Source organism: Corvus moneduloides, chromosome 7 (genome assembly GCF_009650955.1).
Source record: "Corvus moneduloides isolate bCorMon1 chromosome 7, bCorMon1.pri, whole genome shotgun sequence".
In the NCBI taxonomy this organism is placed as follows: domain Eukaryota; kingdom Metazoa; phylum Chordata; class Aves; order Passeriformes; family Corvidae; genus Corvus; species Corvus moneduloides.
This window is the reverse complement of record NC_045482.1, coordinates 954,822-978,447: the sequence shown is the minus strand read 5'-3', so window position 1 is coordinate 978,447 and position 23,626 is coordinate 954,822. Positions and strand designations below refer to the sequence as shown.

The following is a 23,626-nucleotide window of genomic DNA, read 5'->3' as shown; positions in this document are numbered from 1 at the left end:
GATTTCACGGCTTCCCTTCCGTGACAAAAAAGGCCAAAAAAAAAAAAAAAAAAGGGGGGGGAGGGGGGGCACATAAACCCTCAGCTGCCCAGCGTGCAAGGGAAGGAAGGGTTTGAGTTCGCCCACCACCACCGCCGGGCTGGGCGGGCGTGATTTTCACAAGCACTGCCCCTTGCACGGGCACAGCCACACCCCCTCCCATGTTTTGCACAAGGACACCGCTCCGTGACAATCTATTTCGCGCAACCACCGTGCCTTGGTGCAGAAGGCTCGTTCCGCCCGCGGCATTTTGCACAAGGACACCCATTCCGCGCCCATTCGCTTTGCGCAGCTTCCCCCGGTGCACGCCCGCTTGGTGCCCCTTGCACGAGCACACTCCCACCCTTCCACACGTGTTTCACAGCACCATCTCCCCCTCCGCTCCCTTCCCTTTCCCCTCCCTTCCCTTCCCGGCCCTTCCCCTCCCCGCACCCCCCGCTCCCGCCCCTCCGCTGGGCCACGCCCCCGGGCCACGCCCCTCGGTGACGTCAGCGCGGGCGGGCGCGCGCGGCCCGTGCCGGCGGAGGCGCGCGCGGGAGCGCAGCGGGGCTGGGTCCCGGTGCTCCCGGTGCTCCCGGTGCTGGAGCGGGCGCAGGTGAGAGGCGGGAGCGGGCGAACCCCGGGGCTACCGAGGACGGCAGCGGCTCCCCGCGGGCTCCCGGGGCCGCCGGGGAAAAGTTTGGAGCGGCGGCGGCGGCGGCGCCGGGCGGGCGGGCGGGCGGTGGTGGGGGGTCGGGGCTGGGGCAGCGGCGGAGCGCGGGGAGGCGGCTGGGGAGAGGGTGAGGGTGGGTGTTTGTGTGCGTGGGGCTCCGCGTAAGTGTCCCGCGTGTGTGTGTGTCAGTCAGTGTGGCTGTGCCGTGTGTCCTCTGCGTGCGCCAGGCTGGGTGTCGCGTGTGGCTGTGCGTGTCGCATGTCCCCCGTGTGTGCGTGTTAGTGCGTCCCCCGTGTGCGTGACTCTGCCTTGTCCTCGGTGTCCGTGTCCCTGCCCGCTGTCCCCGCTGTGTGAGGGTGCAGACGTGACCGTGTCACGCGTGGCTCCGTGTCCCCGTTCCCCGGGGCTGTGCGGTGCCCTCCGTGCGGGTGCGCACCTGCCCCGCGTCCCCCGGGTCCCCCGCTGGCGCTGCCACCCGGGGATGGGGACCGTGGGCCCCGGCTCGCAGCGCTGTCAGCCTGCCGGTGTCACCGGGCGCTTCTCGGTGTCCTGCGCAGGGACCGGCGTGGCTCCTCTTCTGGGGCGCTGCGGGGAGTTCGCGGCTGTTTTGAGCAGCGTTCCAGCGGCTGTGCCTGGCATTCATTTTCCGGGAGGGTTTTCCCAGCTGCGGCTCGCCGAGGGGTGGCTGACCCCGTTGCTCCTTGCTGGCTGCCCGCGGGCGATGCTGTGGAAGCGAGGGATGCTGCGCAGGGCTGGGTTTTCCAGCTGTTGCTCCCGGGACGGTGTTGTGCGGGTTGCCTCGGGCTCCCAGGAATACCCATTTTTTGGGATCCCTGGCTGTTCAGGAGTTACTTAGGCTCAGCATAACTTTGGTAGCAAGGAGGGGACAGCAGTGACCGTGAGTCATTTTGTGCCTCCGCCCAAATTAAACCACGTTGCATCGGAGCCCCCAAAACCCAGAGGAGCTGTGGGATGTGGGATCAGGCGGATGCAAATTCCTAGCGAAGCATCCCTGCTCTGGAATGCCCATCACTGCCTTCCCCCTCCCCGAGCCTGTCCTTCCCTGAGATTTGCAATGATTAAGTTTTGGCTGTTAATTAATATATACATTACAAGTTAATAATTGAGTTATGCTGAACGGAGCAGCAGCTCGGGCAGGAGACGAGAGAGGGGGGTGTGTTGTGTTGACAGCTGTGTCTGGATGCCGAGACTCTGGAATAAGGATTCATCCTTGATTTCCTCGTGCCTGACTGCAGCAGCGGGATGCTTAGATTTGCCTTAAAGCAAAAAATTCCTGAGACGGGGACAGGGGTTAGAGGTGGGTTTGGCACTTGGGTTAATGCTTGGATTTGATGACTTCAGAGAGCTTTTCCAACCCGAGTAATTCTGGGATCCTCGGAACGGTCGCGTCTCCTCCTGGCTCTTGCTCCCGGCAGACCCTCCCGAGGGGACAGCATCTCTGGTGGCAGCTCTTCCCTCCTGTTCTGCTTTTCCCTTCTTTCCTCCTTTTTTCTTCCCCTGACAAGCTTGGTTGCTCCAAGCCCCATCCCCGGAAGTTTTGGAAGGGGCTTGGAGCAACCCTGGTCTGGTGGAAGGTGTCCCTATCCATGAGGTGAACTTTAAGGTCCTTTCCAACCCAAACCTCCCACGATTCCATGAGGATTCCCTCGCCTTTCCAGGGTCTCCGTGTTCTTCCCACAGTGAGCTTTACCTGCCCTGGTCACTCACAGCGAGAGAATTCCCACTTTTCTCGTGACCCCCCCATCCCACGGACGCGCAGCCTCCTCTGAGTGCATCCCGTCCTGGCTGGGGAATTTTGCAAGCAGAGATGCCAGCTTTCCATGGATTTGTATTTCCAAAATAACCCCGTCCAGGCCATGGAAGGGAATGTGCTTTTCAAAAATAGCAGCTTCGTTACTTTTAATCAACTAAAGCCGGAGCAGCGTGGAGCGATTGCAGCCGCTGCTCGGCATCCTCGTTACGTTCTCCTTTTAATGAGAGGAGAACTATTTGCCAAGCTAAAATATTTCTTTTAGCCTGGTGGGGTTGCTCTCTCAAGAGCTTGTGTGGATGGTAAGGAGGTGGTTTAGACGCTGTGTGGGGTTTTGTTGTTTTTGGTTTGTTGTTTTTTTTTTTAATGGGAAAATCATTTAAATATGGCAAGAGGCGTTTTCATGGCCGGGGTTGTGTGTGAGGAGGGAGCTGGCAGCTGGAGAGGTCGGGACGTGCAGGGGAATTTGCATCCTCCTCAGTCTTCTCATTTCCAAGTGGTCTGGGAGTTGCGTCGCCTCCTGGCTCCGTGGGTGGATTTCGGACGGCGGCTGGCACAGGAGTGAATGCAAATAACCTCACCTCGGAGCCTCTCGGCCTCGGGTTTGGCACCTGCCTTTTCTTTCCTGCCCAAAATTCATCCTGAAAGCACCTGAGCTTTGCAGGCTGCCCAGGAGCTGGTGAGGAGCTGGGATGGGTTTTCATAGAATCATGGAATATCCTGAGTTGGAAGGGACCCACAGGGCTCATCCAGTCCAATCCCTGGCCCTGCACAGACCCCCCCACCAATCCCAGCCTGGGCATCCCTGGCAGCGCTGCCCAAACGCTCCTGGAGCTCTGGCAGCCTCGGGGCCGTGCCCATTCCCTGGGGAGCCTGGGCAGTGCCCAGCACCCTCTGGGGAAGAGCCTTTTCCTGATCTCCAGCCTGACCCTCTCCTGACACAGCTCCAGCTGTTCCCTGGGTGCTGTCCCTGTCGCAGAGAGGGGGTGGCAACACCCAGGAAGGTTTTGTAGCCAAATGTTGACTTCCCCAGTGACCAGGGATGAGTCAGCTTCAAAACGAGGGGATCAACCCACTGGAAAATGGATTTCTGCTTCTTAACTGGGATATCTTAATGGGAGCCCTCTGGGAGAGCCAGGCTGGGACAGCTGGGAGTGCTCACCTGGAGAGGAGGAGGCTCCAGGGAGAGCTCAGAGCCCCTTGCAGGGCCTTAAGGTGCTCCAGGAGAGCTGCAGAGGGACTGGGGACAAGGCATGGAGGGACAGGACACAGGGAATGGCTTCCCAGTGCCAGAGGGCAGGGCTGGATGGGATCTTGGGAAGGAATTGTTCCCTGGGAGGGTGGGCAGGCCCTGGCACAGGGTGCCCAGAGCAGCTGGGGCTGCCCCTGGATCCCTGGCAGTGCCCAAGGCCAGGCTGGACACTGGGGCTTGGAGCAGCCTGGGACAGTGGAAGGCGTCCCTGTCATGGCAGGGGTGGGATGGGATGGGCTTTATGGTCCTTCCAACCCAAACCCTTCTGGGATTCCCTGGTGGCTGCAGTGAGGTGTTCATGGAGAGCAAGGTGTGGGTGCTGCTGGGGTTCCCTGCCCTCTGGGATGGGGGAGGCATCTCCAGTGTCAGCACCAGCTCAGGACCCTTCCAAGCTGCTCCCAAAATTTGCAGGGTGAGATTTAAAAGCACGGAGTGTGTCCCGGAGCTGAGTGGGGGATGCTTCCCGTGGCTCCCTCCGTGCAAACAATCCCTGGATGGGCTGGTCCTTGGGCACAGGGCTGGCATTGTCCAGGGACCACGGCAGCGCCGTGCCAGCCTTGGCTGGGGCAGGGAGCACGTGGCTCCGCTGGCGCTGGCACGGGGAAAATCCCTCTTGGACTTGGGAAGGGGCAGGAGAAAGCCTGGGCTGCTCCTGGTGGAGGCAGTGGGGCTGAGTCCTGTCCCTAAAGGAGCTGCAGGGTTGGTGTCACTGAGCTGTGGGGACACCAGGGCAGTGCTTACGGGGCTGCAGGGTTTTTGTAAATTCAGAAGGATTTGCAGCCCCAGCTGGCTTTGTGATCACACATCGATAATGTCTGGGATTTTAGGAAGGGGAGAAAGGAGAAGGCTCTTGCAGGACCTGCAGCTTTGGCACGCGCGTGTCCTGACAAGTCCCTCTGCTTCCCAGGCAAGGCGGAAGGACTCGCTCCCAGCGGCTCAGATCTGGTTTTTAGTGCCCAGGTGATGTCCCAGTTCCATTAACACCACGCTGAAGGATCATTTCTCAGGATACCTATGGCATTTCCCCCCTCCCGTGGTCCTCCTTGCAGCCGGGGGGGGCCTCAGTTTTTCCCGGTGGTGCTGGGAGTGATTTCCGTGTATTTCTGCTCCCGTGGGCTCCTAAGGAAAAGCGTGGGAGTGTGGGCAGGGATGTGTGTGGATGGCTCCCAGCGCCAGGGAGTGCAGGAGCACATGGAACCCCTCTGCTGCCTCGGTCCAGGTGTTTCCCAGGGTGAAGTCAGTTTTTCACGGATCAGAGAGCAGGCTGTAAAACTTCCAACTCTTTCCTCCTGGCCCTGGATTCTCTTTTTTCCCCCCTCTGCTGGGGAAGGTGGCATTTTGGGTGCGTCGCACGTTTTTGGGAGGGATCACTTGGTGCGCCACAAGCAGCATTCCCTGGCTTTAATCCCATTTTTTTTGGTGGCCAAGCTGCTGCCCCTCCATTGGGAACCCCTTGAGCCGTGCCCCCAGTCCCATGGGATGTTTCTATTTTTGACCCACCGATTCTGTGTGGATTTGTGTGAGGGGTTATTTTCGGTGCTGGGAGGCACCATTCCCATTCCCAGCTGGCATATCAGTGGGAGAGCAGTGCTCTCATTCCCCAGCTCCTGGGGCTAAAGAAGTGTTCCTGCTTTTGCCTACGTAAGTGGGTGTTCCCGCTCTGCCCTGGAGAGAAGTGGTGGTGTCACATCCCAAATTCTCTTTATAGGACCATCACAGAATCCCAGATTGGTTTGGGCTGGAGGGACCTTAAAGCCCATCTCATCCCATCTCACCCCCTGCCATGGGCAGGGACACCTTCCACTGTCCCAGGCTGCTCCAAACCCCAATGTCCGACTTGGCCTTGGGCACTGCCAGGGATCCAGGGGCAGCCACAGCTGCTCTGGGCACCCTGTGCCAGGGCCTGCCCACCCTCACAGGGGACAATTCCTTCCCAATATCCAGTTTCTTTCAGTTTGGGAGAAAAGCTTTGTAGCCTCAAACCTCTGAATATTAAAGTACAAAGGCGGAAGGTGGCCCAGCCACTTATTTTGTAATCACTCCTGTGTTTCTTCCAAGTGAAATGGCTTCAAAAAGAAAGAAAGTTGGTTTAGATGGGGTATTGGGAAGGAATTGTTCCCTGGCAGGGTAGGCAGGCCCTGGCACAGGGTGCCCAGAGCAGCTGGGGCTGCCCCTGGATCCCTGGCAGTGCCCAAGGCCAGGTTGGATGGGGCTTGGAGCAACCTGGGACAGTGGGAGGTGTCCCTGCCCATGGCATGGGGTGGAATGGGATGAGCTTTGAGGTCCCTTCCAACCCAAACCATGTTGGGATTGGGTGATTTTTGGATCATCTGGGTGCTGTTTGTGTAAATTGGAGGGATGGTGATGCACATCTGGTTTGCCGTCCCGTTAAATGATGGGGAAAACTTTAATAATAACAATAACAACAATAATATTAATATAATAAATAATAATAATATTGTGAAAGCCTTTCCTTCTCACTGTTCTCTGTGTTCTCTGGAGTTGCTTCCTCTCCTGCCCCACGGGAGGGTCGCCCTGGGGACCATCCCATCGTTTCCAAGAGGGAAATCGCTGCCACAGAGCCAAACCAGATGTTTTCCAGCTGACTCCAGAAAATTTTGACCCAGCAAGGACTCCTGGCTGTGGTGTGGGGTTGGGAGGCTGCCCTGCTCATCCCGTGCTGCACGAGCTCCGGGCACGGCTCCGTGCTTCCCTCTCTCCGGGGCTAAATCCAGCTGCCGCCCTTCTCCCGCCGTGCCTGGCCACTCCGCCCGGGTGAAGTGCTTTAGGTCATCCCTACAAAGCGTTTCAGGTCGTTTTTGGGGGGCAGGGTTGGCGTGGTGTGTGGCCTTGTTTGAACAGCCGCCGGCTGTTTCCTTAGGAACAGGGAGAAAAGGCTTTTTGGGAATGGAACAATCAACGATGTGGCGCCGGCCGGGTCAGCGCAGAGCAGGGCAGGAGGTGTTTTAATGGGCACTGCTGCTGGAAGCAGTGATCCTAAAGGTCTTTTACACCCTAAATTGTGACTCTGGGATAAGTCCCAGAGTGGGTTTGGTTGGATTCTCGGTGTGTCTGGGGCTGGGTGCAGCATCCATCGTTTTGCTTGGTGTGGCGGGGGAAGATGCTCAAGTTATCCATCTAAAAACACCTCCACAGGTGAAGGGTGGAGAGAGGGAGCCAAAAAGGAGCAGGAATTGGAATAACGGATGCGGTGGTCACGCAGGGAGTTCAGAGCCAAGTCTCCCAAGTCTCACCCACCTCTGGGACTGAGAGCATTTCAACCCGGCTCGTGTGGCTGTGGGAGATGTGAAACCCTTCATTCCTGCCTCATTCCCTGCTGCAGCTCCGTCCTCTCGGCTCACATCCGTTCCCAGGGCGGGGGGCTGCTGGGTCCCTCTCTGCAGAGGCTGCCACGGCTAAAATTAAACAAAGAGAAACTTCCCATTTTTTTTTTTGGTGAGCGCTCCGGCTTCCGGAAAATGGCAGCGCGCTGGAGGCAGGCGAACAAAACAAGGCAGCCCTGGCCAGAAAAAAACCTCCTCACCTCTGAGGCATTTCCTTGCTTTCTTTCCCCCCCCTTCTCCAGCCTCTCTCCCTCCCCATCCTGGCTGCTCCATAGAAAAGCTGCCATCAGATTAGGGCTCCCGGGGTGGGGTTGCTCTGGGAAGGCTGCATGGAAAGGCAGCCTTGGGAATGGCTCTGCTCCCTCCCCCAAGTCCCCTCCGTGCTTCTTTTGCCAAAAACACCCTCAGTGGGTTTTTTCGGGTGCATGTGGCTGCGCCTTTGGGGCAGGTTGAGCTGTTGGGATCCGTAAGGAGGAGCAGGGAATAGTTCCCAATGAGCCTGGGAGCAACTGGTCCTTGCAATGGATAAGGTTTGGGGTGGGAAAAAGAGGAGGTGCTTGAGTGCATCGTGAAAAGAAGAGGAGATCCGTGGGTTCATCCCACAAAAGCAGGAGATGCTTTTGAGTGTATCCTGCAAAAAAAGGAGGAGGAGGTAGGGGTGCATCCCAGAAAAAGGAGGAGGTGGGAAGTGCATCCCACAGAAAAGGAGGAGGAGATGTGTGAGTGCATCCCAGAAAAAAAGAGAAAGCAGGAGGAGCGGATGCGTGGGGACATCCTGGATAAAAAGAGATGTGCAAGCGCATCCCACAAAAGGAGAAAGGGATGCGTGGGTGCCTCCTGGAAAAAAGAGGAGTTGGCTGAGTGTATCCCGTAAAAAAAAAAGAAAAAGGATGAGGAGGTGGGGGTATCCCTCAAAAGGAGGAGATGTGAGGAAATCCCACAAGAGAGAAAGGAGCAGGAGATGGGGGTGCATCCCAGAAAAAGAAAGAGGAGATGCCCAAGTGCATCCCACAAAAAAGACAGCAGGAGATGGGGGATGCATTCCACAAAAAGGGAGGAGGAGAAGGGAGGAATGCATCCCACAGCTTGTCTTCCCGAGCTCCAGCTCCTCCTTCCCTGTGCATGCTGTTGGCTCCAGGTTTCCTGGAGCAGCCTCCCCACGAGTGGTAGCTCTGCAGGGATGCATCCCATGATTGCTGGGATGGGACAGGTGGGTTTTTTGGGGAAAGGGGAGGAAAACCTGGCATCCCCAGCACCGGGGTGGGTTATTTTGGGGGTGTTTTGTGCCTTTTTTTTGATACCAACTTCCCAGGAAGCGTCTCCTTTCCAGCAGCCAACCTTGTCGGGGAGTGAGACTGCAAAACAAGGCTTTGCTGGGGTCTTTGGAAAAGTTTTCCTTGGTTTTCTGGGAATGGGCCATGGACATTTGCTGTCCCTGGGGGGGGTGGCAGTTACCTTGTCAGCAAAACACAGCTACTGCCCTTGACCAGCTCATCATTCCAAGGTTGGGAAGGATGCTCTGGGATCAGGACACCGGTGTGGCAGCTCCCCTCCTCTGCCTGGCTCTTCACATCCTGCTCAGCCTGGAAAACAGGTGAAGTTTTGGGGACTCGGGGTTGGTTTTTTCACTGCGAGTTGTTGGAGTCAGCAAACGCTGCAGAGGAACAGCTCAGTGCCGTCGGTGCTTCCAAGTAATTTTTCCCGTCTTTCCCGAGCTGTGGCCCCTGCTCCCCAGGGAGAGGCTGCCTGAAAGTTAATCGCTGCTGAAAAATGCTTTAATTAACTCAATTAGCCAGACGGTCCGTCTGGGCTCCTGCAGAGCCCGATGAGATCCCTGGAATGAGGTCGCAGCTCCAGCCCGGTGACGGGGAGGACACGGGGACTCATCCGAATCCCCACAGGATGTGCTGTGCTCTCCAGAGCATCCCTGCTCCTGGACCTGCCGTGGGAGATGTCTGACAAGGGCATGGAGTCACAGGACAAGGGGGAAGGGCTTTAAACTCCCAGGTTTGGAGGGCAGGGTTGGATGGGATATTGGGAAGGAATTCCTGGCCGTGAGGGTGGGCAGGCCCTGGCACAGGGTGCCCAGAGCAGCTGTGGCTGCCCCTGGATCCCTGGCAGTGTCCCAGGCCAGGTTGGACATTGGGGCTTGGAGCAGCCTGGGACAGTGGAAGGTGTCCCTGCCCATGGGAATGAGATGGGCTTTAAGGTGTTTCCAACCCAAGGAATTCCATGATTGTGCACCTTGCACTGGACATCCCTGAGGCTCCTCCAGGTGGGACTGGTCAGAGCAGCTGGTGCCTCTCCCAGCCCTGCTGTGCCCATGAACAGGAGCTCTTAGAACATCCACCACAGCCAGGCATGGAAAGAGTGAGCAGGAAAAAGCCCTGCACGGTGTCTGAGCAGAGGAATGCAGGGCTCTGGAGCAGGGATTTGGGAAGGGTGAGTGTTTAACCCCCTGTCTGCACTGTGACCGTTCCATCCCGGCTTTAGCTCCTTGTGTTGGGCTCTGTTTTAAAGCCTGGCCTTACAGACATCCCGAGGGAAGCTGGTTTTCCTGGCTGTGACAGGGAACCTGAGCACAGGCAGGCGGAGATGTGTCCTTTAGGCGCAAGGGAGGAACGCGTGTCCTGAAGGGTTTGGATACCGCGGGGAAACTGAGGCACAGAGCGTCAGTGGTGGAAGGTTAAACCATGGTCTCTGCACTCGTGGTGCCCGTGTCTCCAAAAATGGGCTCTGAAATCACTCCAGAAGGGCTTTTGTTGGGGGTGGGAAGAGAAATCAGTGTGTCCAGGTTGCCTTGTGGTCGGGCAGGATAAATGGCATGGGAATATTTGCTGTTGGGCCTAATTTTTAAGGGATCGTGACCCTTAAAAGTGGTGATGCTGCATCAGATGCTCCCCTGCCTCGGAGAGGGAAGGGGAGGTGTTTTGCTTTGGGAAAGGGGAGGTGATTCCTGGTTTATGGCTGCTTTGAGGCAATAGAGCTCGTGAAAGTGGGACAGAAGGTAATTCCCAGTGGGAATGCTGGCAGGGAAGGTGAGGCTGCTGGGCACCACCGGGATGCAGAGCATCTTCCTTTGGGATGAGCATCCCTTCCCCAGTGCTCCTTCCTGCCTGGAGAGCTCCCAGCTCATCCTCAGCTCCAAAGCAGCACAGAGTCCGAGCGTCTCCCCAATTTCTTTCTCCTTCTGGGGATGGGAGCCGTTTGGAAGCAGAGGTCTGAGCCTGTCCATGGAAATCCCACGCTCCACAGTGCTGCAGACACTTCTGCCTCCCTTTTGCCTTTCACCAGAAAATCCTCATCCCCCTTCCTGCACAAAGAAAAGTGTGAGTAATGCTGGAGAAATTTGGGATGAGGCCCAGCGAGCAATCGGATATCCGGCTAAGCAGGGCTCTGACTTCTGGACTGAGAGCTCCCAAATGAATAATGCAGCAGGAGGAATGGCAGATTTCGAAGTATTCTATTTTTCTGGTTGCTCTGCTTTATTTCTCTTTAAATCTTCACCCTGCAAAGCTTAGGAATGGCTTCTTTTTTTTTTTTTTTTATCACCTCGGTATATTTGTTTTATGCTCAAGCAATAACACATTTCCCGTTGTCCTGTTAAAAGCAGAAGCTGATGGTATTTAAAAATAATACTGGTGCCAGTTGTCTTGTGATACACATCACGTGTTCCTGCTGTAAATGTTGTTTGCTAGGATCATGCCTGGCAAAAAAAAAAAAAAAGCTGAATTCACTGTAAAAGTGGATTGTTGGGAGGCTAAAATGCCAGGGGATGTTGCCCTAAGGAGTAATGGGTGGTGGTATCTGTTTCCCTTTTGGTTTTCTTTCCTCCTTCTGGACCCTGCTGAAAAAGTTCCCATTTTTTTTTTTCCCCCTGTTGATCGAGTACTTTAAGTTGTTCTTCTAAATATAAATCTCTCCTGATGCGTCAGCTGTGCCTGGGATTTCACTTCTTTTATGTGGCACTTCAAGCAAGTTTTAATTAAAAAAAAGAAAGTTCCATCTGCATTGGTTTGATATTGAGGGTTGGTTTTTTTTCTCCTCATCAAGAGCGTGTCTAATTCCAGCCTGACCCCTCAAAGTCCTGAAGGCTGCATGTGGCCGTCAGCTGGTTGGGCTGGAGAGCATCCTCAGCTCCTGGAAAGTTCTTGCCGTGTCCTGCTTGGAATCATGGAATGGTCTGGGTTGGAAAGGACCTTGAAGTTCATCTCATTCCAGGGCAGGGACACCTTCCACTGTCCCAGGTTGCTCCAGCCCCATCCAACCTGGCCTTGGACACTGCCAGGGATCTGGGGGCAGCCACAGCTTCTCTGGGCACCCCGTGCCAGGGCCTCCCCACCCTCACAGCCAGGAATTTCTTCCCAATATCCCATCTCTGTCAGTTTAAAGCCCTTCCCCCTTGTCCTGTCCCTCCAGTCCCTTATAAAACATCTCCCATCCCCTGGAGGTCCAGGTCTTTTCCTCAGGGCTGCTTCTCCTGACAGAGCTGTCCCATCACTGGCACCAACATCTGCTGGATGTGACCAACACTGAGGTATGGAAGAGCTCAATCCTAACAGGGGGGGAAAAAAATCTGGGATGTTGCTGTGGAAGATGCTGAGAACAGGAGGTGTCGTCTGGGCAGGTTGGTGAAGGTGCCATGGATTTGTCTTCTCTAGCCGAGAGCCTGCTGCTTGCAGCCCCGTGTTTTGGGTCTGAAAATTAAAAGACATCCCTGTGGTTGTCAAAGCAGCCTCCAAGCAGAGCTGGTGGTGGGGTTGAGGTGGTTTTCCCACAGAAATCCAGAAACGGAGCAGGTTCTGTGCTGTTCGTGGCCTGCTGACGTAGGGAATCCGTCCCTGAGCGTGTGGGGCTTTTTAACCTCAGTTTGGTCCTTACTCTCTGAAAAGAGGTGTTCTTGTAGAGACAGAGGACAGGCTTTGGGCTCTTCTGTACCCCCTGAGTGGCTCTCAGTGGTTTTGTCTTGTTTCCTTTAATTTGGGCACTTGTGTGTAGGCCCAAAACCGCCCCTTGTCACAGCTGATAACGCTTCACCCCTAATTCAAGCTGCAGAAATCCAGAATTTGGCTCCGTGGTGTCTTACAGATGGGAGCTGAGCAACCTGGTCTAGTGGAAGGTTTGCCCATGGATGGGCAAAGGCTTTCAGGTCCCTTCCAGCCCAAACCCTTCCGTGGTTCTGTGAAATCTCAGTGGGAATGAGCGGAGCACGTGGCTCTGGGGCTCCAACGGGGAGGCTCTGAGGCTCCTGTCGGGCATGAGAAGCCAGGGCAGGTCTGTCTCCTTCCAGCCTTGCCTGGGGCTGGCTTCTTGGAGCCAGCAGAGAGGGAATAACTTGTCCTTTGGAAATGTTCCCTGTGTGGTGGCTTGGAGTTGTCCCTTCTTTAGGGAATGCTCTGTGTGTGGTGCCCGTGTGGGAGGGTGTTTTGTGCTTACAAGTGCAGTGCAGAGAGTTGTAGAAACGACTCCACTCAACCAATAAAGCTCTGCCTTGAGCAGGGAACAACCTGCTGTGGCTTTAGGATGACTTTCAGGTGTCATTTTAATTTCCCCTGGTGACTAATGCTGCAAAAAGTGTGTTGGAGATTCAACCGTGCTCTGTCCAACGAGACTGAGCAAAGATTTTGCCAAATTTGCATAAATTACTATTTCTGTGCCCAAACATCCTGCTAAATAAGGGGAATTTTCCCCCAAAAAGGCTAAATTTTTTGCTGAGGGTTATGTCCTTGGCCCAGAGCAGCAGCTTTGCCATCACACACGGTGGAGGCTGCAGAGAAAGGACTTTGGCTCTCGCCTCACGCCGCCTAAATCCCGACACGGACCTCGTGTGTTCTCAAACTGACCTAAAGCTGCAGTTCAAAGTGCGTGGCTTTGCTTGCAGACTGAGCCTTCCCATAAACATTTGGGGCTTAAAGTGATGAAATTGGTTCCTTATCAGCCATCTGACCCACGGTGATGGGGCTGAGCAGCTTTTAACCTGGCGAGACCGAAACAACAAAACCCCGAAGCAGCTCCGAGACCGAAACAACAAAACCCTGAAGCTGTGACAGATGGAGGTGGGTGGTGTTATTTTATTGGGGTTTTTTTCCCCTTCATGGCACTCCTGATGCTGTGGAAAACGCTTGGAGCCACTGCTTGGATGCTATCTGACCTCCCTCACCCCCAGGTTGAGTTAATTTGCAGGTTGCACAGAGTCTCTGTGCAGTCTGATGTGCTTTAATTTCGGGGTGATTAATTAAACAAGCAGGCGTGGTGTTTGCTCTTGTGTTGCATAAACAGCAGCCGGTTTTGGTGTATCTCAGGCACCCTCCTGGCTGGCAGGGGTAGGTGTCTGCACCTGGAAAACTCATTCCCACCGCTGGAAAAGCTCTAAGCGAAATTAAGGCGAGGACTTGTGCTGCTGAAAACCACCTGGAATGAGGCACGTGGTCTTTTGTGTCTGTGTAGTGAGGGTGGTGTTCAAAGCATGCTCTGGATTGAAGCAGGAACACTTTCTGGGATGGGTCTGCAGCTGGCTGGATTTGCAGGTGGGATCAAGCCCCATGTCCTAATCCCGGCTCTGTTTGGGGTGGTTTCGATCAGATATTAAGAAATTGTTCTCTGTGAGGGTGCTGAGGCTGTGGCACAGGGTGCCCAGAGCAGCTGTGGCTGCCCCTGGATCCCTGGCAGTGTCCCAGGCCAGGCTGGAGCAGCCTGGGATAGTGGAAGGTGTCCCTGCCCATGAGACAGGCTTTGAGGTCCTTTCCAACACAAACCATTCCATGATTCTCTGATCTGCCCTCACATCCACTTCCTACTTGCATCATCACCTGGGAGTTTGCTCTCCAGGCATCTGCTCCCAACAAACTTGCCCTCTTTCTACCATGGAAATCCCTGGTTTGTGGCATTGGGTCGAGCATGGAGCATCCCATGATGTGACCAACCCCCATCTTGCCTTCCTATGAAAGACCATCAACTCCAGCAAAGGGTTAAGCTGCTCACTCACACCCAGGTGTCCTGGGCAATCTGCTTTGGGAATGTTTACCAAAGAGGAGCTTAAAAAAACCCTGCTGTTTTGAGGGAATTCTTTGCAGTGTGCTGATTCTTATTTGTTTCTACCTAAAGAGAGAGAGGAAAGGAGGTTTTTGGCTCCCGTCAGCATTTTCAGCATAGAGGAGGGTGTCCTGTAATCCAGCAGCAGATCAGTGCTGGACTAATCAGGAAGGTGTGCAAGAACATTGAACTGAGGGAGTGGTTTTGTCCCCGCTCAGATGAGTTCTTGGAATCCAGAGAGATTTCATCCGTCATTGCTTGGTGTCCATGGGCTCGCTCAGGCGGTGAGCTGGGGACAAAACCCCTTGTTTTTCCCAAAAATGGGCCTCCTGACTGAGGATACCTGGAGACAGATCAGTCTTGGTGGAGTACTTGGGCTGGGAGAACTGCATGGAGTTGTCTGTGTGATGATCTGCTCGGAGCTGCCTCGTCTCTGGTGGTCTGCAGCTCATCTCTGGAGCTTTGTGTTGTCCTCTCTGCACCAGTTGTGGTGGCAGCCTGTCCAGCCAGCAGCAGGAGTGAGTTTCTTGTGCCTGCCCTTCTCTGGACATGCTGGTGGGACTGGTTTTCCAGCCAGCAACAAGGAGAACACGTGGCATTGCAGCAGCTCCTCTCCGTCAGACAAGGGCGGAATCGCTGAAGGGTGATGGGGACAGGGCTCTGAAGTGTTGCTGCAGTTAAAGCTCTGTCATCATCTCCTCTTGGGGGAAGCTCAGCAGCTCAGGGACTTCGGGTTTTGACAGCTCTTGAAGGCCAAATTAGCATCCAAATTATCTGAGGAAGGAGACGCTGCAGGGATTGCGGCTGGAGAGTGGAAAGATAGCGAGTTGCTCCAGGATTTTCTCAGTTGGTGCCTTTAGCCTTCAAGCTTCCATGGGTCTGGTTGATTTGAGATGGGGAGGAGGGGTTGAGTGGCCCCCCCTTGGGTGGTTATGAGATGGTTCTTGCAGCACCCACCGAGGTGGGAAATTGTTTCCCCTCCTTTTGACTTCCACGGTTTCCCTTACTCTGCTCTTTGTGGGTGTTGGCCCGAGATCTCCTGGGTGACCATGGTGTCTGTATGCATTTTCCTGGTGATTCTGGCAGGATCAAGACCACTTTTTCTTTAAAAGTGTCTTATTGTGGTTTTGGAAATTTGGGTTTCATTGCTCCTCCACCTCCGACTGCCTGTGTGAGCTTGAGCCGTTGCCTGATCCAGCTCAAATCTGAGTTTCCCCGGTTTGAGAGACGTTTGGTCCATGCTTTTGGCCCTAAACATCCTTTAGGAACAGTCTTGCTTTGGCTGTTGGCCGAACCTTGGGGCTTCTGAAGGACTTTGGAGGGGCTGTGAGGGCTTGCAGGAAGATGGTTCTCTCCTGGATTCCTGTTCCATCCAAGGGTTTTAAAGCTTGAGTTCGGCTTTTATGTTTAACTCCTCTGGGACCGCAGCAGTAGATATGACTTTGGGTTTTCATGGTTTTTTTGGTCCCCATGGGACTTGTCTGGATCAAACTCCTTACCCTGCCAGAGGAGCATCCATCCACAGGTCCCTGTTGAAAAGCCAGGACACCTTTGGAAGTGCCCTGCCTGGATTAGGAAGTGTTTTTTCCCTTGGAAGAACATTGAGCAGACATCAGGGGCACGGTGGACCAGGACTGAAGTCTGCCTCTTCTGATCCGAGGGCTAGTGGACATCAGATGAGAGCCTGTTCCTGAGGGAGATGAGTTTTCCATTGCCTTCCATCCCATCCATGGAGTTCCTTGCTGCAGGACTTTGTGGAGGCAAAAATGTCTGTGGGTTCAGGGAACCAAGCCCTCCCCTGGGCAAGAGGTCCACAATGGTCCCTGTTGAGGTCTCCTTTGATCCCACTGCCTCACCAAGAGACGTTTGGGCAGACACCGCCTCTGGGTTTTTAATTGGCTCTGTGGAGTGGAGGAATCTGTTCTTGGGGAGTGCCTCGCTCTCCGTGCTGGCATTCCAGCAGCATCCCTTGCACCAAGGACCATCCCACTGGAGATATCCCTCTGCCTTGCTTTTTTTGGGGATGCCAGGGCAAGTGGCTGGTTTTGCAGTCTTGAAACCATGGAAGCAAGTCCAGCTTTATTTCCTTCCCTGTGTTATCAGGACGGGCGTGCGTGTCGTGGTTTTGTTGCTGTGGAGTGGGAGGACCTGGGCTGTTGTCCCAGGAAAACCTTTCCTGTGGCCCTCTAAACCTCACAAGGGTTCCTGCCCCGTGCAGCACCTCCAGCACTTTCCTGCATGTCCAGGTTTTTTAAACCTCTGCCACACCAGCACTGCTTTCAGGGAATTGGGGTGGGTTTTGGGCTTGCTGTGGGTGCTCGAGGGCAGTGCCTGCATCTCCAGGACACTCCTCTGCCATGGCATCAGTGCTGGGCAGCAGCAGGAGGTCCTGCAGGGAAAGCTCCCTTTTCCCACCTTCAAGACTGATCTATATTTGAGTCTCTGAGCAGCTGGTGATGGATATCCAGCGGGACTCGTGCTATAAAAGGAAGCTTTCCCGTCCTTCCCGCTCTGCCTGTGAAGGATGACATCCCCAGCAGGGAGGCCGTGACAGACTCCAGGCACCAGCAGACACTGGCAGCATGCACTCGGCCAAAATTGCCTTCATTCCCTTCCCTTCTCCATCACCCTGGCCGTGCTTGGCTTGCCCTTGCCTGGCAGCAGGAGCTGAGCCAAGCTGGAGCTCGAGGGCAGGGTTTTTCCGTGGGGCTTGGCAGGGAGCGGAGGGCACGGCGCGGGGCCGGGCTCCGCTGCCGCCGTGCTGGGTGCAGTCATTCCCACATCACATGGTGGGAATGGGCTCCAAAGCAAACCCCTGGGACGTGAGGACGCTGCAGGAGGGATGGGAGGTCCCGATACTTCCACAAGTCCCGTCTTGTTTGCTGGGAAAGGGACTGAAGCGCCGTGTGTTGTGTTCCTGGCAGCTCCCGCGAGGCTCGTGCTGGGACGGACGTGTGAGTTCACACCAGGCTGTTCTCTCTGGCACAAAGAGCTGGTGTTTGGTGTTGTCTTAAGGGTGGTTTATCTTTGCTTGGCTTTGGTGGGTTTTCTTTTTTTTTTTTTTTTTTTTTGGAAGATGAAAGCGTTGGCTTGGCAAGCACAGGCGGTGAAGGAAGAGGAGGAGGAGATAAGAGAGAGGCAACGGGGTCAGGAATCACCGGGATACGCAGCACGGCTGGCGTCAGACTTGGAGAATGCTCGGGCCAGGCTTCTGAGGGGAAGAACTCAACAGCAGCCAGTTCTCCCCCACCCATCCCCTCCAGCATGGAAGAGACCTGGATCACTGGGAGAGGAGCTACAAGGTTATCTGAGTCTGTTCCTTGCCACCAGTAGCTTCCAAAGCCATCCCAGCCTTGTAGGGGGCTGCCGAGGACCTGGGCGGGGCTGTGCTGGTGTTGCCAGTTTTGAAGGTGTGCCTGAAGATCTGTCTGTACGAGCACGGAGAAAGGAGGGAATTCTCGAGGTAGCGGGATCATCTTCCACTGGGGGGGGGAAGCGTGTTGAGCAAGGGCCAGCGTTGTGTTGTGTCGTAGCCATGCGGGAGATCTTGAAGGTGGAGAATTCACGGGGCAAAATCAAGTTCCTAAATCAGATTGTTTGCTAAAATTTGGCAGTTTCGGCCACTTTGGGCCTTTTCTCAGTTTCTTTTGAAGGCCATTGCTGACTGCAGTGTGTTGGTGTCACCAGGCACTCCCTGAGCAGCTCTCTCAGGGCTGGGGTGTCCCCGGGGTTTGGAGGGGCCTTTTCTGCATCTGCTTCCATGGATTTGAGTTACTAGGGTTTTGTGACTGATGAAAGCAACATTTTCAGTACATTCATTGTGTGGGACAAGTGGTGTGGCACAAGAGCACTGTGGCTCTGGGACATGAGTTCCTACCTAGAAAGTGTTTAAATTTGCTCATATCCAAGCAAAGCTGACTGTTTTTAGAAGAAACCTCCGAAAACACTTCCATGGTTGTAGGAGAGCCGGAGGAACTGGACTTTGGGGAACGAAAAAGCAAATTAAAAGCCATAAGCAACGAGTGCCTGGAGTTGATCTTGGCTCTGGCATGGGGAGGGGATGATGAGTGATTGATTGGAAGCTCTTTCCTTTCTTCCCAATTTTCAATTTGTGGCCAGGGGCAGGGTGGGAGATGGTCTTGCACCATGGTCTTGAGAGGCTTTTTATGGATTTTCCAGTGTAAACAAGGTTGTGGGGTGGTAGTCACGGCGGAGTTGACCAGTCTTGTGTCACGGTGGCTCCTGTTCCTTGTGCTTCCCATGGACGTGCCATGATGGGATGGACCCTGCAGCTCCAGGGAGGGCTGGGAAGCATGGGATGGGCAGGGATTGCTCCCTTTGCTGGCAGCAGGTCCATGGCTGCACCTGGAAGGACCTGGCTCCATCTCCAGCCCTGATGGTGCTTGGTACCTGCCAGCCCTCCTGGGTCTTATCAGCCCAAATTCTTGGCATTCTGGGATTTTCCAGCACTGAGGCTCCTGGAGGGGTCCTCTCCCACCTACGCTGGGCTTGTTGGAGAGACATTCCCTTGGCCAGCAGCAGATCCTGCTTCCCGCCCTGGGGCTGCGCACTTTGGGGTGTTCCCGTGGTTTTTATTGCATTTCTTTGCTCCAGGACGTGGGTTTGGTATTTTTCCCAGGATTGCTTTTCCCTGCCAGCCCTGTCCAGCATGGCTAGGTGCCCGTGGTGTGTCTTTGACTGATAGCTCAGTGTCCGGACTGAGGTGTGTCCATCCCGTAATCCCATCAGGATGAGCTTGGAACGATGGGTGGAGCTGGGAGCGCTGGCGAGGACGGGGCTCTGCCTGTGCCAGGAGGTTTTAGGTGGCTCCCCTGGGCTTGCAGTTGGATTTCTGGGATAAGTTGCAGCAGACAGTTTGCAGAAGTTATTTTTAACCTTTTCCATGCCGGGAAATGCTGCAGCTGGGATGCTGAATGCTGTGTGTTCGAGTGCTGCAGGAAAAGTGACCTTTGGGTTTTGTTTTTAGTACGTTTTAATAGGTGGTTTTTTAGTAGATGTGACACTGCCACCAGCCCCAGACCTGCTGGTGGGACCTGAGGGAGCAGCTGGAGCTGGGCCAGGGCAGGGTTAGGATGGATTTTAGGAAAAGGTGGTTCCTCCAGAGGGTGCTGGGCACTGCCCAGGCTCCCCAGGGAATGGGCACGGCCCCGAGGCTGCCAGAGCTCCAGGAGCGTTTGGACAGCGCTGCCAGGGATGCCCAGGGTGGGATTGGTGGGGGGTCTGTGCAGGGACAGGGGTTGGATTGACCTTCCTTGGGGTCCCTTCCAACTCAGGATATTCCATGACTTCTATAAGAGGAGATCCAGGAGCACTGATTCAAGACCCTGGAGATGCTCCCTGCTGTCTCCTCTCTACCCCTTGAGAAGCAGCCGGGCTCTCCACAGTGTGCTCAGCCCGCACATCCCATCCCCAACCCCTTATCCTTACCCCCAGCTCATGCCAAGTTAAATCCGGGGGCAGCCCCGTCCATCCCAGGAAGCTGTGAGGATGCACCCATGGAAATGTGCTCACTGGGGCCTCCCTAGAGTTTTCTCCAACTCCCAGCAAAGCCTGCTTAGGATTTTGGCCAGAATAATGCAACCACCGTGGGGCCCTGATGCAGGCAGCCGCTCTCTGTTGGGACGGGGGGAGCAGGCAGCAAGTCCCCCTGGCTCGCAGGCTTGGATTTGACCCTGCAGCATTCCCTTTTCCTAATGGGAGTGGGAAAACCGCTGTGAGAAGCAGGTGTGGGTGCCTTTGAGAGGCTGCAGGACGAGCTGCTGGCACTGTCAGGGTGAGCCCTGGTCACCCACTGGTTTCCTTCCCACCCCCTCCTCTCCGCCGTTCATTTCGGATGCTGTTTGTGGCTTTGGGTAAACACGTGGGGCCGGGTTTTTCCCTGGGCTATATTTAACCCCAGGCTAAATTTAAAGCGCTTTCAGAGGAGTTTGCAGACCATTGTCTCAGTGGTTTCTAGACAAATCTTGCCCCTTCCACCCTTTGTTTCCCCCCACGCCGCTCCCATTATCCCTTTTATCCTCGCACAGCCTGAATTTGGGGGTTTGCTGATTATCTCTGCGCTCAGGAACGTCTTGGGTCCGTCCCCAGCTCCAAAACAGGGCTCCCATCCCGAATCCAGCCGTGGGGGGCCTGGATCCCCATCCTTTAAAGTGTGTGTGTGCATCCCTAGATCCAGGAGGGACGGACAGATCCAGGATGCTCCTGCCAGGAGAGGAAATCCCTTCCCATTATCCCTCCTTTGTGTGTAGATTCTTGCTGCCTTTTGAGGCCTCAGGGCTGGATGCAGAGGGGGGTTTTTCCAGCTGTTTCTCCACACAGCCCACGTCTGTCAGAGACCTTTAGCACGAAGCTTCCCATCTCCTTACATAAATAAAGGAAGGGGGAGCATCCCTGCGAGTTCCAGGCTTGAGGATATGTCAGTGAGAGCTGTCAGGGCTGTAGCTGCCATGATTCATGTAAAATTCATGCCATGCTGGACCAGCAGGCAGGTGTTTCAAAACATATCTGTGGCTTACACTTGGTCTTCTCCTACTTTGTGCAGGGGGGAGTTTTGGGATGCCACAGTGGTTTGATTTTATTTATTTATTTTTTTTCCCAGCAGGATCATGTGCAAGAATTGCCAGAATTGGTGAAAACTTTGCCACTTGAGCTCTTTCTGTGCTGGTGATGCCGTTGTGGAGGTTTGTTTTTTGCCTCTGTGAAGGCGGGGGGGGGAATTGTCCTCCCAGCCAGGGAAGAAAAAACCCTATAAAAGCTCACAAAGTGTCTGTGGGGTCTCTAGAGGGGAGGCACCGTGTATTTGGGGTGTTTCCATGCCACCTGGAAAACCTGCAATCCCAAATGGCATTAATGGGAAACACCACGGCGGGGCTTGGAGCTGGGTGAATGGTGCCGGCCGAGGGGAGCATCCATCCTTCCTCCCTTCCTTGCTTCCTGCTGGAGCTTGCCACTGATTTTTCCTTTGTCTTGCCCCCTGGCAGCAGCTCCAGGTCTCCTGTCTTACCTGTCCCAGCCCTGATAAGCTCAGCCTTGACTCAAAGCCCGGTTGCCCTGTGTTTATTCCCTGCCAAACCCTCTCCCTTTGGATTGCTCCTGGCAGGAGGCTCTCCTGTAAGGGGAAATGTTTGCACACAAGTTCTCCCTTCCCTTTTCTGGCTGGAGCCTGGTGCATCCCTTCCAGCCAGCCGCATTCCCGGCATACCAGCCCCGGGGATGGCTTGGGAAGCATTTCAAGCAGGCTGGAGTATCTCCTGCTCAGGCTCTCCCCAGCACATTTCCTCTTGCTGCATTCCAGAAAAGGGCACCAAATCCTTCAGGACTTGCTGTTCCCTCTCACAGTGCCGGAGGAGGCATCAGCTCTGTATTCCCACCTCAGGAATTTGGGTCTGGCTGTTATTTTCTGCTTGATTTCATTTTCCAGCTGAGGGAGGAAAAGAAAAAAGATTGCATGGGAGAGGCAGAAAGGAAGAACAGCGTGAGGAGTGGATGAAAATCCCTTTGTAAAACAAGGGATTCGGACATAACTTCTAATTAGAACTTGGATGTTTAAGACCTGTTGGTGTTTTGCAGCCAGGCTGGAGTTTTGTGGCAGGTCTGAGGGAGCAGGAGGCAGGGGATGGATCCAGAATTTCCAGCATGATCCCGGGTACGCCCAACAGCGTTCCTGCTCCCTGGTGCAAACCTGGCGTAGCAACTCAGGGCTCAGGCTGTGCTCCAGCTGTGCCTTCAGCCTTCCCTGCTTGTCCTGGCCCATCTGGCCACTGTCCCAGCTGCAGAGGACACGGGTGACGTCAGGGCAGCTCTTGCCCACGCTTGCATCAGCCGCAACGTTGGTGGTCGGAGTGTCCTGTGGGAACGGGCTCCTTTCCCTCTCGGCTCCGGCGCACTGATGCAGCTGCTCTTCCACAGGGGTTCTGGAAGTGTTTTTGCAAGTGCTGCTGGAAAAAAAAGGAGGAAAAACCCCTTTATTTTTATCCTATTCAGTGCAGGAAGGGATGTTGCCCTGCCTGGTTGGCTGGGTGTGGAGAGAGATGCGGGGAGCAAGCGGGAGGAGCCAGGCCCCATCCCAGGAGATCCCAGTGCTGCAGCTGGGAGACAGGGATGACCCATTTGAACATGGAAAAAAGCCCAGTCCCATGGGTCTTCCATGCTTCCACAGCAGCCCAGTGCTCAGTGGTTTCATAATTGTGTGACAGCAACGAGCAAATGCTTGGGAAACGGAGAGAAGGAGCAATTTATGATCCTGGGAGCAGTGTATTCCCAAAAAAACTCTGTAAGGCCAGAGGGCTGCTTCGTATGGGGGTGTGCCCAGCATCATGCAAGACCAGGCTGTCCTTGCCCTCCAAGGATTGGTGGTTCCTGGGAGCATCCAGGTTTAAGGAGAACAGGAGGACGCTCTCCTGTATCAGCACCACGGGATCAGCGTGCGGGTGGCATGGGGGAACTCGGAGCCTTTCTAACACCCTGGCCTTTGTCTCTGTCCCCCAGGCTGGTTCCCCGAGGTGACACTGGGGTCCCCATGGCCATGTAGTGCCTGCCTGGAGCGGAGATGGCAGCGCAGAGGATCCGGGCGGCCAACTCGGGAGGGCTCCCGCGGTGCAAGTCCGAGGGGACGCTCATCGACCTGGGCGAGGGCTTTGCTGAAACCGCGCTCTGCGACGTCAAAGGTGCGTGGGGCTGATCCTTCTCCTCATTTCAGGCCCGTCCTCCCCTCCTGGGAGGGCTCGGTGACCCCAACAAGGCGGCGACAAAGGTGTTCCCTCTCCCCAGCGCTGGGATCCTGCAGGTTGCTCCAATAATCCTTTTTTTCTTCCCCAACTTTTATTGCCCTTTTTTTTTTTTCCCCTGCTGTGTTTTCCTTACCCAGCATAAAAGCCGTGGTCAGGTGGGAGGGGAATTGCTGCTCCCCTGGCAGGAGAGCATCCCAAGGAAAAACTCCAGGTGGAAGCTGGAGCGCGCCGAGGGCCTCGAAACAAACAAAACATGCGCAAACGCGATTGTTTTTGCAGGTGGAGCACCTGAACATCAAACACTTGCTGCGAAGTGGATGGGTTTTAATGCAGAAATAGGAATGACTCCTCTTCTCCAAGGGGTTTCAGCACATCCCTGTTAACCCTCCGCATGCCCAGCTGGAGGGACACAGGAGCAGCCACTTGCCTGTCTGATCTGACACCAAAAATGCTCCGTCCTGCAGGATGACCGAGTTAGCAGTGGCTTCCAACCTGCCAGGCTGCCCAAATAATTCCAATTTGGAGGTTCTGTGTAGTTTTCCACTGGATAAATGTCCTCACGCCTTTGCCTGCTGGCGGATGAGTCATTTGGGATGTGTACAAAACTCTTCTCCTCTGAACATTTGATCCCCAGGCTATATTTAAAGGCTTCTCTTTGCTCAGCTGTATCTTTCCTCGCCTTGTTATTTCCATGGTGAGAAGTAGTGGCTGCAGGGATGTGCAGTCTGAGCTCCCATCCCTTTGTCTCTGGGATTTTAAGGGCTTCCTGTGTTTTCTAAACTCCCT

General features: G+C 55.0%; 1 protein-coding gene across 6 annotated transcripts in view; it reads left to right on the top strand.

Moving 5' to 3' along the window:
* Nucleotides 1-545: 545 nt before the first annotated feature.
* The window catches only part of SH3BP4 (SH3 domain binding protein 4), a 32,803-nt gene continuing 9,722 nt past the window's right edge, over nucleotides 546-23,626 (top strand). Inside the window, exons 1-3 of one of the 6 annotated variants that reach the window (XM_032114828.1) lie at nucleotides 546-634; nucleotides 20,713-20,791; nucleotides 22,599-22,777. In XM_032114828.1, coding sequence (XP_031970719.1) covers nucleotides 22,660-22,777 — 118 coding nt within the window. In that variant the 5' untranslated portion in view covers nucleotides 546-634; nucleotides 20,713-20,791; nucleotides 22,599-22,659. The other 5 variants (XM_032114827.1, XM_032114830.1, XM_032114829.1 and 2 more) reach the window with 5 other exon arrangements.